Here is a 14,862-nt window from a genome sequence, read left to right on the forward strand (position 1 = left end):
AGTTTTTTAATTGTTATTCATTTTACGATTAAAATACTTACAAGACGTTTCTAAGTTCAGAAATATTAAAATATTTTGCTCGATTTCTTTATACTTTTTCTTTGGGCCTTAGGACACAATTAAAGACATGATCTAGAATGCAACCATGTACCGCATTTACGGGGGGAATGAAGTGTCTAAAACCATACAGATGAAACCATTTCAAATGAAAACCATACAGAAACTAAATATTCGGATTTACAAAGAATTCTGCATCTTTTGTCTAAAAATTTGATTGCAACATTTATTTACACATATTTTTTTTAATTCAGAACAATAAAATAGATCTACTTGTGTTTGCACTTAATTTTTCTACTAATTAATACTAATTTGCTAATTAATCAATTTATTAGCTAATTAATTAAGTCGATAATAAATTGCGATCACGCCAAATTATTGCTGATCAGTGGCGCTAGACGGCTGATAAGTCTTTTTATTTCGATTTTGTGCATCTAATCGTATAGACTTTTAAATCAAACCTTAGATACGAATGAAGATTTTTATTGAACTAAAATACCAAGATATTAATAAAGATATACATTGATCCACCTGCTCACCTTTGGCACTGTTAGCAGTAATCAGCACCACAATTGAGGTCTTTCAATCACTCAAACCAACGGCTTTCATAGCCAAATCAATCAAATCTGACTTTTTGGCTTTCGGTTGGAATTTTGGCATTATTCAAAGCTAAGAACTCTTTTAATTGTGCAACCGTCAGTTTCGTGGCCTACAAAAAAACATAATAAAAGAAAGTGAGAAGCAGTAAAGAGTAGGTAGTAAACCAAAGCAGGAAATGCAGGAAAAGTAGTAAGGGAAAAGCAGGAAAGCAGTAAAGAAAGTAATAAAGCAGAATGAAAGTTTTTGACATGGATGTTGAGGGTTTACAAAACAAGAGAAGATAATGAGGAAATTTGTGAAGAAAGTGAATAACACGATAGTACAATCTATGCATATATTTCGGCTATATATTTAATAGCCATCACCAGTGAAATACAATAGAAAATAAATAAAATGAAAACAAATTTACTAAAAAAATCATATCGATAATACAAATTTTTTTAGCAAATATCATAGAGTATTTCGTTTTTATAGAATATTTCTATAAATATTTCTTTTTCTATATTTCTATAATATTTCTATAAATATTTCATATAATATTTCTTTTTATAGAGTCTAGGCTTCCTCACCTTATATAGGCTCAGCCAAGACTAAAAAAAAGTACTATTCATACAAGCTGCCTAGATTGATTAAAAATTGGTACAATTCCTTATTGCAATATTTGCTCTTTGTGCCGCCAATCTTGTTTTTCTTTTGGGAGCGGGTTTATTTTGATTGGCTCTTAACTTTATTGAATTATGCGTTAAATTATTTTCCACAATTGATTTTGTGTACATAGGGGTGAGTGTATACTCACCTAAGTCTATATAGGCATGTATTATTACTTAAATTTCGTTTGGTTTCAGTTGCTTCACGGACAATGTTTGGTTCCTAGGTCATTGCTAATTAAAATTGTTTTGTTAAATAACACAAAATGGGTCGGATCATAGACAGCGCAATCGCGCTGCAAAAGTAAAGAACGATAATGGCACAATGCATTATTAATTTTTTTTTTCCATACTAGGGCACTTTGTATCGAAGTAGTTGTCGTAGAAACTTCGAAAAGTGCTCATTCGATTGCAAATTGAAATGGCTAGTGCCCTTTTTTATACTCAAAAGGGATTGGAAGGCAACTAACACCCCTTTCACGCCCAACTTTTCCCCAAACACATCCAATAACAATTTTGAGATAACCATTTTGTTCAACGTAGTTGATTTACAGATAGAATTTATGTTTTTGAGGAGGACACTCCCCCACAGCCCTCAGGGCAAGTGTTGTAAGTTATGCCCTGGGAGCATATAAGGTTTTTATAGAAGGCGTTTCGTAGAAACTTCAAAAATGGCTCATTCGACTGGAAATTCAAAGGGCTAGTGCCCTTTTTAATAGTCGAAAGTGATTGGAGAGCAACTATCCCCCCTCTCAAGCCCCCCACCTTTTCCCCAAACACATCCAATCAAAATTTTGAGATAGCCATTTTATTCAACGTAGTTTTAAGTTTTGGAAAGAAGGTCTTTGAGGATGACAGCCCCCCCCCCCACAGCCCTAAGGGAAAGGGTTGTAAGTTATGACCTGGGGGCATATAAGGTTTTTACAGAAATAGTTTTCATAGAAACTTAAAAGAGATTTAATTTAATTGAGACTTGAAAGGACTAGTGCCTTTTTCAATAGTCAGAAGTGAATGGCAGGCAGTTAACAGTTGTTTCATGCCCAACATTTACCCAAACTCATGGCGTCAAAATTCAGAGATAGCCATTTTATTCCACGCAGTTTAAAAGTTCAGGAAACAATACTTTTGAGCACGACATTCCCCTCACAGTCTTCAGGGCAAGGGTTATAAGTTACGCCCTGGGGGCATACAAGGTTTTTATTGAAATCTTTGTCGTAGAAACTTGAAAAAGGGTTAATTCAATTGGAAATTCAAAGGGCTAGTGCCCATTTTAATAGTCGAAAGCGCTTTGAGGGCAACTAACTCCCCTCGCACGCCCAACTTTTCCCCAAACACATCCTATCAAAATTTTTTGATAGTCATTTTATTCAAATTAGTTGAAAGTTTTGGAAATTAGGTCTTTAAGGATGATGACAACCTCTCCCCCCCCACAGCACTCAGGGCAAGGGTTGTAAGTTATCCCTGGGGGCGTATAAGATTTTTATTGAAAGTGTTGTCGTAGAAACTTCAAAAGGGCTCATTTGATTGGAAATTGATTTCCAATCAAATTCCTAGTGCCATTTTTAATAGTTGAAAGTGATTGGAGAGCAACTAACGTCCCTCTCGCGCCCACCATTTCCCCAAACACATCCAATCAAAATTTTGAGATAACTGTTTTGTTTAACCTAGTTGAATATTCTGGATATTAGGTCCCAGAGGATGGCCACTACCCCCACAGACCTTAGGGTAAGGGTTGTAATTTATGCCCTGGGGGCATATAAAGTGTTTATAGAAAGCGTTGTCGTAGAAACTGAAAAAGGGTTCATTCGATTGAAAATAGAAAGGCCTAGTGCCCTTTTTAATAGTCGAGAGTGATTGGAAGGCTTGACATTTTTATAGTAAAGATCGATGTGGGTACAATGTATTTTTCTTTTTTGTTGTTGCTGTTTAGAGCAGGGCACTTCGTATCGAAGGAGTTGTCGTGGGAACTTCGAAAAGGGCTCATTCAATTGAAAATAGATAGGGCTGATACCCTTTTTAATATTCAAAAGTAATTGGAGGGCAACTAATCCCCCTCCCATTTGCCCATTATGTTTAAAAACTAAATGTTGCATTAAGATTAAATCAAAATGCACTGTGTTAATGCTAATTCCTAATATGGTATCTCAGCAGTATCCCAAGAACGACGGGGGGTATTATGTTCAAACTTTCGGGGCTACTTCTGCTCTTAAAATTTAACAAAATCAAAATATCGTAAGTGTATTCAAGCTATCAAAGAAAGTAAACAGATTTTCTTACGAATGGTATCAAGTTTTTCATTTCAGGTCAACTAGAGGAGGTATGAAACTAAATTAGACACTACTATTTGTGTCCAGATTTTTAAAAGGGTTTATGTTGTTAAAAATTGCTGAAATTTTGTTTCCAGCATAAAAATAGGTGGCCAACCTATAAAAAAAAAGTCATAAAACGAGTCATAAAAAAACGAAAATATTTTAAGTATTATTTTCTTTTTCCCTGAAAAACTATGTCAATATAAAACGAACATAAATTAATTTTAAAAAAACCTTTTTCACAAAATAAGGTTTTCAAAGAAAAGTATAGAACTCCATTAAACAAAAAATGAGCAAAAATAAAATCAAATAATCTACCAAGCGTGAAACTACCACAAATCAGCATCGATAAATAAATGAAACCCAAAACGAACAGAAATTACGGTAAACAAGCGATTCAAACTAAAAACGAGCAGAAATTAACATAAGTTGGGCTCAAAACCCCTATGCCTCCCCAAGCCCAGAACGTAATTTGCACTTTACTGAAAAAAATATAAATGTTTTTACTTTTATAACTTTAATAAATCAAATAATATTATAAATAAATGAAACCCAAAACGAACAGAAATTACAATAAATAACCGAGTCAAACTCAAAACGAGCAGAAATTAACATAAGTTGAGCTCAAAACCCCTATGCCTTCCCAAGGCCAGAACATAATTTGCACTTTATTGAAAAAAATACAAATGAATGTGCATTGTCAGTTTAATATACATATACTGATATTTAGTAATCAAAATGTTAATATTGTTTGATTTATTAGAGTTACAAAAGTAAAAACATTTATATTGAAAAACATTTATAAAAAAAGTCATATGAAGGAGACTTTTAGTAGTGTTTTAATGTTCCCCTGGCCACTTTTCTATTTCTTTTGTCAGGTGGCCAAACATAACCCAGAGACGGCCAAACCAGCAACAGGGTGGCCCAGGTTCTGAATTTTTGACCACTTGGACAGAGAGTCATCCAGGTGGAAAAGTGGTGGAGTGTTCTAATTGTCTTTTTCAAGGATGGTATTAAATGAGTTACTTTTGCTTTGGCATGCTAAGCAACTTCTTATCGCTTGAATCGATTCCTGGAGAATTAAAAAAGTCAAAACCAGCCGATCATTGGCCAGTCTCCTATCTATGAATCGGACCAAAAATCAATATTGAATATCGAAATGTAAATATTGATATCGCGAACGATATTTGGAAACTTCTGTTTATTTCCAGCTTTTTCAACCATCTACCAGTGAACATCCAACTGGCAAATTCCAACATACGAAAAATTCTGGTTCATATCTAATGTATATTTTGAAGTCCTAGGGGTGGGGCAGCTGCCCTCCCCTGCCTCCCTTCCCTACGCCCATGACCAGGGTTGCTTCGAATTATCTTATATATGAATCAAGACCAGAGAAATTTTTCCTCCGCAATTTACGTATAAGCTATCTAAGGTGTTTAAACTTTATGACCGTTATTGCACCGATGAAGACGAAGAGGATTAATTAATCAAAATAAATTTCAATTTATCAAACCCAATGGCAGTTTGAGGACTGAGAACTGCCACATGATCGACCTATAAAACTTACATGTCCTTCCAATATCATGTTCTCGATGTTAGCCATGCCATCTAGTTTCATCTTCTTCTTCGATTCATGTTTCAAAGACCCTTGCTCTTCTTCTCCATCAGCGAAACCACGTTTTCCAAGTTTTCCAGTAACCAAAGATGACAACTCTTCAACTAATGGTCCAATTCTTTGGTCAATAATCTCAGGTGGTACAACTGAAACGCAAGTTCGTTTGAATTGACGCTACTAATGAATTAATTACATCAAAGAAAGAAATGTTTAAATATTTCAAATTTCAATTGCCTACTTGCTTTTCGGGTTAGATCCAATTTCCACATGCATGATACCCACCGAAAGAATTATCCTCGTGATCGTTATTTTTTTTTCTTTTTGATCCTTTTCTCTGCGATTTTTTTCGATAATTTCTTGGGACTATTGAACAAAAGCAAAAAAAGTACGAAGGGAATTTCACACGTTTGTCTCTAGAATGATATCGTGACAAGCTAAGAAAATCTGGTAAAACCATTAGTCACCAACGATAAAACCAAGGATACACTATCCTTCAAGATAATCTTTATACTCCTCAGGTAGTTACTTTAATTGGTTACTTATACATGTTACAGAACTAGAGGCAAACAACTCCCCGGCAGATGCCGGGTTCCTCCGTACAGCTCTATAATGTTTTATTTCATTCATCTAAAACTACAAAACATTAAAATCCCAACGGAGATTGGAACTCGTTAAGTTGGGTAAAGAAATAGTACAACATATATGGAAAAGAAATTATATAATATTATAATCGTACAGAAAAAGAACATCTAAGAATCTACAGAAAAAAAAATCAGAAAAAAATCATATAAGAAAAAAAGAAAAAATCATATAAGAAAAGAAAATATCACTAAGAAAAAAATCATATACGAATCATACAAATAAAAAACATATAAGAAAAAAAGATCTCATCATAATAATAATAGCAGAAACTATCTTGGTTAACCAAAATACAACAACAGAAACATAACAAGCAAAGAAATAAGGAAACATTGGGCAGGAGGGGCATAGGCCATCCCAACATGGGGACACAAAAATAAAAACACACAAAGAAAAAATACAATATATTTTAATACTACATCATCAATTGGCAATAAATAATCTTTAATATTTCCTTCTTTAAATTCAGCTAAGAATTTCGGAAGAAATCAATTAGAGTTTTGTTATTCATCTTATATTTGTTTGAAATTAATTGTATTGAATATCTAATTACAAATCTTGACCTTCCAGAATTTAGGAAAAGATGGTATGTTTGAAAAGACCAACGAATCGAACGAGGAGGTAAATAAATAGAGATTTCTCGTAAACGTAATTATTGGAATTTTTTGTTTAAAATACCATATGGAAATATTAACTTCTCGTACGTGTTTAAACCAAACAAATTTAAGAAAAAACAGGTTGAATCCTGTTTTCCGCGATCTTGTGCCAACTCCAATTAGAAACAAGTGTCAAAAGCAGATCATCGCGTCTTTTATTTGTAAAAGAAGCTCAGAGCCAGTCTGGAGTTAATCTTCGCAATCAAAAGACATAACATCTAGCTCCTTAGGCACACCTTGGTACTCCCATATGGTACGATATGTCAAGACGTCCTACTACTACTATTACTAACAACTCACCGTAGCAAAACAACAACGATGGGCCTGTATTTGAAAATTGGCCATTAGCCCAATAAATAACATTTGAGACACTAAAAACCAGTCTGGAGTCAATCTTCGTCATCAAAAGACATCACATAAAGCTCCTTAGGTACAACTTGGTACACCCATATGGTACGACATGTCGAGACGTCCTACTACTACTATGACTAACAACTCACCGCAGCACAACAACAACGATGGGCCTGCATTTAAAAATTGGCTATTAGCCCAATAAATAACATTTGAGACGCTAAAACCAGTCTGGAGTCAATCTTCGTCATCAAAAGACATCATCTCTAGCTCCTTAGGCACACCTTGGTACTCCCAGATGGTACGATATGTCGAGACGTCATACTACTACTACTACTAACAACTCACCGTAGCACAAAAACAACGATGGAACTGCATTTAAAAATCGGCTATTAGCCCAATAAATAACATTTGGGACGCTAAAAACCAGTCTGGAGTCAATGTTCGTCATCAAAAGACATCACATAAAGCTCCTTAGGCACACCTTGGTACTCCCATTTGGTACGATATGTCGAGACGTCCTACTACTACTAATGCTACGAACTCACCGTAGCACAATTATTACTATTACTAACAACTCACCGTATCATAACAACAACGATGGACCTGCATTTAAAAATTGGCTATTAGCCAAATAACTAACATTTGGGACGCTAAAAACCAGTCTGGAGTCAATCTTCGTCACCAAAAGACATCACCTCTAGCTCCATAGGCACACCTTGGTACTCCCATATGGTACGATATGTCGAGACGTCTTACTACTACTATTACTAACAACTCACCGTAACACAAAACAACAATGGACCTGCATTTAAAAATCGGCTATTAACCCAATAAATAACATTTGGGACGCTAAAAACCAGTCTGGAGTCAATCTTCGTCATCAAAAGACATCAAATCAAGCTCCTTAGGCACATCTTGGTACTCCTATATGGTACGATGTGTCGAGACTTCCTACTATTACTACTACTACTAACAACTCACCGTAGCACAAAACAACGATGGACCTGCATTTAAAAATTGGCTATTAGCCCAATAAATAACATTTAGGACGTTAAAAAGTAGTCTGAAGTCAATCTTCGTCATCAAAAGACATCACATCAAGCTCCTTAGGCACACCTTGGTACTCCCATATGGTACGATATGTCAAGACTTCCTACTACTACTGCTAATACTACTACTAACAACTCACCGTAGCACAAAACAACGATGGACCTGTATTTAAAAATTGGCTATTAGCCCAATAAATAAAATTTGGAACGCTAAAAACCAGTCTGAAGTCAATCTTCGTCATCAAAAGACATCACCTCAAGGTCCTTAGGCACACCTTGGTACTCCCATATGGTACGATATGTCGAGACTTCCTACTACTACTACTACTACTACTAACATCTCACCGTAGCACAAAACAACGATGGACCTGCATTTAAAAATTGGCTATTAGCCCAATAAATAACATTTAGGACACTAAAAACCAGTCTGGAGTCAATCTTTGTCATCAAAAGACATCACATCAAGCTCCTTAGGCACACCTTGGTACTCCCATATGGTACGATATGTCGAGACGTCCTACTACTACTATTACGAACAACTCACTGTAGCACAGAAAACGATGGACCTGCATTTAAAAATTGGCTATTAGCCCAATAAATAACATTTGGGACGCTAAAAACCAGTCTGAAGTCAATCTTCGTCGTCAAAAGACATCAACTCAAGGTCCTTAGGCACACCTTGGTACTCCCATATGGTACCATATATCGAGACTTCCTACTACTACTACTACTAACAACTCACCGTATCACAAAACAACGATGGACCTGCATTTAAAAATTGGCTATTAGCCCAATAAATAACATTTAGGACACTAAAAACCAGTCTGGAGTCAATCTTCGTCATCAAAAGACATCACATCAAGCTCCTTAGGCACACCTTGGTGCTCCCATATGGTACAATATGTCGAGACGTCCTACTACTACTATTACTAACAACTCACTGTAGCACAGAAAACGATGGACCTGTATTTAAAAATTGGCTATTAGCCCAATAAATAACATTTAGGACGCTAAAAACCAGTCTGAAGTCAATCTTCGTCATCAAAAGACATCACCTCAAGGTCCTTAGGCACACCTTGGTACTCCCATATGGCACGATATGTCGAGACTTCCTACTACTACTACTACTACTAACAACTCACCGTAGCACAAAACAACGATGGACCTGCATTAAAAAATTGGCTATATATAACATTTATAACATTTAACAATATATAACATTTAGGACACTAAAAACCAGTCTGGAGTCAATCTTCGTCATCAATAGACATCAGATCAAGCTCCTTAGGCACACCTTGGTACTCCCATATGGTACGATATGTCGACACTTCCTTCTACTACTAATACTACAAACAAATCACCGTAGCACAAAACAACGATGGACCTGCATTCAAAAATTGGCTATTAGCCCAATAAATAACATTTAGGACACTAAAAACCAGTCTGGAGTCAATCTTTGTCATCAAAAGACATCACATCAAGCTCCTTAGGCACACCTTGGTACTCCCATATGGTACGATATGTCGAGACGTCCTACTACTACTATTACGAACAACTCACTGTAGCACAGAAAACGATGGACCTGCATTTAAAAATTGGCTATTAGCCCAATAAATAACATTTGGGATGCTAAAAACCAGTCTGAAGTCAATCTTCGTCGTCAAAAGACATCAACTCAAGGTCCTTAGGCACACCTTGGTACTCCCATATGGTACAATATATCGAGACTTCCTACTACTACTACTACTAACAACTCACCGTAGCACAAAACAACGATGGACCTGCATTTAAAAATTGGCTATTAGCCCAATAAATAACATTTAGGACACTAAAAACCAGTCTGGAGTCAATCTTCGTCATCAAAAGACATCACATCAAGCTCCTTAGGCACACCTTGGTGCTCCCATATGGTACAATATGTCGAGACGTCCTACTACTACTATTACAAACAACTCACTGTAGCACAGAAAACGATGGACCTGTATTTAAAAATTGGCTATTAGCCCAATAAATAACATTTAGGACGCTAAAAACCAGTCTGAAGTCAATCTTCGTCATCAAAAGACATCACCTCAAGGTCCTTAGGCACACCTTGGTACTCCCATATGGCACGATATGTCGAGACTTCCTACTACTACTACTACTACTAACAACTCACCGTAGCACAAAACAACGATGGACCTGCATTTAAAAATTGGCTATTAGCCCAATAAATAATATTTAGGACGCTAAAAACCAGTCTGGAGTTAATCTTCGTCATCAAAAGACATCATCTCAGGGTTCTTAGGCACACCTTGGTACTCCCATATGGTATGATATGTCGATACGTCCTACTACTACTATTACTAACAACTCACCGTAACACAAAACAACAATGGACCTGCATTTAAAAATCGGCTATTAACCCAATAAATAACATTTGGGACGCTAAAAACCAGTCTGGAGTCAATCTTCGTCATCAAAAGACATCAAATCAAGCTCCTTAGGCACATCTTGGTACTCCAATATGGTACGATGTGTCGAGACTTCCTACTATTACTACTACTACTAACAACTCACCGTAGCACAAAACAACCATGGACCTGCATTTAAAAATTGGCTATTAGCCCAATAAATAACATTTAGGACGCTAAAAACTAGTCCGGAGTCAATCTTAGTCATCAAAACACATCACATCAAGCTCCTTAGACACACCTTGGTACTCCCATATGGTACTATATGTCGAGACTTCCTACTACTACTACTACTACTACTACTACTAACAACTCACCGTAGCACAAAACAACGATGGACCTGCATTTAAAAATTGGCTATTAGCCCAATAAATAACATTTGGGACGCTAAAAACCAGTCTGAAGTCAATCTTCGTCATCAAAAGACATCACCTCAAGGTCCTTAGGCACACCTTGGTACTCCCATAGGGTACGATATGTAGAACTGTCCTACTACTAATACTACTAAGAACTCACCGCAGCACAAAACAACGATGGACCTGCATTTAAAAATCGGCTATTAGCCCAATAAATAACATTTGGGACACTAAAAACCAGTCTGAAGTCAATCTTCGTCATCAAAAGACATCACCTCACGGTCCTTAGGCACACCTTGGTACTCCCATAGGGTACGATATGTAGAGATGTCCTACTACTACTATTACTAACAACTCACTGTAGCACAAAAAACAACGATGGACTTTCATTTAAAAATTGGCCATTAGCCAAATAAATAACATTTGGGACTCTAAAAACCAGTCTGAAGTCAATCTTCGTCATCAAAAGACATCACCTCAGGGTCCTTAGGCACACCTTGGTACTCCCATAGGGTACGATATGTAGAGCTGTCCTACTGCTAATACTACTAAGAACTCACCGCAGCACAAAACAACGATGGACCTGCATTTAAAAATAGGCTATTAGCCAAATAAATAACATTTGGGACACTAAAAACCAGTCTTTAGTCAATCTTCGTCATCAAAAGACATCACCTCAAGGTCCTTAGGCACACCTTGGTACTCCCATAGGGTACGATATGTAGAAATGTCCTACTTCTAATATTACTAACAACTCACTGGAGCACAAAAAACAACGATGGACTTGCATTTAAAAATTGGCCATTAGCACAATAAATAACATTTGGGACGCTAAAAACCAGTCTGAAGTAAATCTTCGTCATCAAAAGACATCACCTCATGGTGCTTAGGCACACCTTGGTACTCCCATAGGGTACGATATGTAGAGCTGTCCTACTACTAATACTACTAAGAACTCACCGCAGCACAAAAACAACGATGGACCTGCATTTAAAAATAGTCTATTAGCCCAATAAATAACATTTGGGACACTAAAAACCAGTCTGAAGTCAATCTTCGTCATCAAAAGACATCACCTCATGGTCCTTAGGCACACCTTGGTACTCCCATAGGGTACGATATGTAGAAATGTCCTACTACTAATACTACTAAGAACTCACCGCAGCACAAAAACAACAATGGATCTGCATTAAAAAATTGAATATTAGCCCAATAAATAACATTTGGGACGCTAAAAACCAGTCTGAAGTCAATCTTCGTCATCAAAAGACATCAGATCTAGGTCCGTAGGCACACCTTGGTACTGGCATAGGGTATGATATGTAGAGATGTCCTACTACCAATACAACTAAGAACTCACCGCAGCACAAAAACAACGATGGACCTGCACTTAAACATCGTCTATTATCCCAATAAATAACATTTGGTACGCTAAAAACCAGTCTGGAGTCAATCTTCGTCATCAAAAGACATCACATCAAGCTCTTTAGGTACAACTTGGTACTCCCATATGGTACGATATGTCGAAACGTCCTACTACTACTACTAACAAGTCACCGCAGCACAAAATAACAATGGACCTGCGTTTAAAAATTGGATATTAGCCCAATAAATAACATTTGGGACGCTAAAAACCAGTCTGAAGTCAATCTTCGTCATCAAAAGACATCAGATCTAGGTCCGTAGGCACACCTTGGTACTGGCATAGGGTACGATATGTAGAGATGTCCTACTACTAATACAACTAAGAACTCACCGCAGCACAAAAACAACGATGGACCTGCACTTAAACATCGTCTATTAGCCCAATAAATAACATTTGGGACGCTAAAAACCAGTCTGGAGTCAATCTTCGTCATCAAAAGACATCACATCAAGCTCTTTAGGTACAACTTGGTACTCCCATATGGTACGATATGTCGAGACGTCCTACTACTACTACTAACAAGTCACCGCAGCACAAAATAACAATGGACCTGCATTTAAAATTGGATATTAGCCCAATAAATAACATTTGGGACGCTATAAACCAAGTGAAATAACTGAACCAAAAGAACCCAGCAAAAAGAACATGTTTAAAACTATACTTGAGACATCATTCTTTATGAATAAAAATATTTCCTTCTAAAAATCAATCATCAGCTGAATTAAGAGCCTTTTTAAACTACTACTACTAGTCCAACACAGCCTTTTAGTAGTAGTAGTATCGGCGAGCCAGCCCCCTCCTCGAGACAAGAACCAGGATAGCAGACGAAGAGTCTTAGACAAAATTCAAAGGAGGCCTAAAATCATAAGGAGATTTCCAGTGGCATGATAGGGGATGGGACAGAGATTGGCTGAAGATTGTCCGGGAAGCTGCAGCCGAAAGATCGAATTGGTCCTTAAATGTAATTCCAAGATTCATTTGTTCCGAACAGGACAGTTCATCATCCGGTTCCCATCAAGTGAAGTAATTAAGTGGAGATGAGAACAAGTTAAGATAAAACGAAACATTCAAGTGATTTGGTTAATATTAAGAAAAACATTAGAGAAATATTACATTCAAATTATGAGTTTTATATATATTGGGTTTTTGGGAGGTTTATTAGTTGTTCTTTTTGGGTATACTTATGATTATGTTTCACGTCTGGATTACAGTAAAGAATTATCTCTTTTTCTCTGCTTTTTTTAAAGTTAAGCTAGTTAAATTGTCCCACCTCAAGGACAAAGTCTGCTTAGCAGGGATTATTTTTAGAATTTTAAAACGTTTGACAAACTTTTTTTATTACGAAAGAATTACTGCATTGTAAAAATATGAAAAAAATTTCAATTTTAGGTCAATCTTTTCAATTTCTCAGTTGAATCCTTTCAACAAATCAGTAAGGGGAATTTCTAACTGTTTGTAAGTATTGATATTAAATAGATGATTTATGGGGATTTTTTTCTCAATAAGGACAAGGAATCGCAGGCTATGGATCCTAAAATTTCTAAAATCGCGAACTGAGAGAGAAATTTTCCTACTGCTTGGAATTTCATTCTGAGAAAACTGCAATTAAATATTTGAAAAGTTCTTTTTCGAGCCCTCCGTAGTTCAGTCAATAAATTTGCGCCAGCTTAATCTTTTCTTCGGCAGTTAGCGTTTGTTAAAACAAATAAGTGGGATAGATAGTTTCTTTTCCTATCTTTTCCTTTCCATTTACAAAAATTAAGAGAGACAAAAAAGAAGAAAAGGATATCCTTTGCTGACTTTTAAGAGGAGAAATATCTGTTGCATTAATGACATACGTTAGTCGGTGATTAGTAAGACAGGAAGGTATATTTATTTGTTTTTGTTGTTGTTTTTTTTTCTCTTTTTTTGTGTTTGGTTGTCGTTTTCTTTTGATGAGTTAATTTAAAAAATTGTTTTTTTTCCTTCAGTTATTATTTTTCCGTTGAAAAAGGCCCCCGGGAGTGGATTCGAAAAATTCCGATTTTTTTTATTATTTAAAGTTTTTTTTTTAATCTTTTGTTTTGATCCGCTGCTTTAGTTAAATTAAACTCGTTTTTTCTGTGTCAATTTTTGTAATAGGCAGGATAAGATAATTTCACTTTCAGGAAAAGTGCTGACATGTTCATTAGGATAACACAAAATTTCTTTTACTGAGAAACATAGGGTCGTACACAGTCCCCAAATAGAATACTTGAATGGGGGGAACGATCTGTTATTTGGAAGAAGAGCTCCAAAACTTCGGCATCTTACGAATTAGGATAATTTAACTTTCAGGTCACGAAATATTGCGTCCAAACGGAAAAAGTTACCTCTAGATGTACCTAACGGAAATTATTTTCGAATTTTGATAAAAGGGTACGGTATCAATAATTCAGGCAAAATTTTAGGTTCAACAAAAAGTCTTTTTCTTTAAGAGAACCAACACAGAACATAATCAAATAAAAATAATCAAATAAAATTTGATTGATGATCAAATATCATAAATGATAATGATGATAAAGACTTGTCTGCCGTGTAATATTTACCTCCTTTTTTTTAACTCTCATTTGAAAGAAGGACTGGCTGTAGAAGATTAGGAGAGGTAACTTAAAATTCGAATACAATATTTATGTATATATTTTTCTTTAAATGATTTTTGTAACGAATTTATTTTTTTATC

At 35.9% G+C, this 14,862-nt stretch overlaps 1 protein-coding gene across 1 annotated transcript in view; it reads right to left on the reverse strand.

Moving 5' to 3' along the window:
- Positions 1 to 524: 524 nt before the first annotated feature.
- Irbp (Inverted repeat-binding protein) overlaps positions 525 to 14,862 on the reverse strand; it is a 96,578-nt gene continuing 82,240 nt past the window's right edge. The window contains exons 11-12 of the mRNA XM_089086805.1: positions 5,181 to 5,374; positions 525 to 766 (exon numbers count right to left, since the gene is read on the reverse strand). Of these exons, the coding sequence (XP_088942931.1) occupies positions 674 to 766; positions 5,181 to 5,374 (287 nt within the window). The 3' untranslated portion in view covers positions 525 to 673. The remainder of the gene's footprint in view (positions 767 to 5,180; positions 5,375 to 14,862) is intronic.

This window comes from Artemia sp. Qi Xiang Cuo, chromosome 3 (genome assembly GCF_049724085.1).
Source record: "Artemia sp. Qi Xiang Cuo chromosome 3, ASM4972408v1, whole genome shotgun sequence".
In the NCBI taxonomy this organism is placed as follows: Eukaryota; Metazoa; Arthropoda; class Branchiopoda; order Anostraca; family Artemiidae; genus Artemia; species Artemia sp. Qi Xiang Cuo.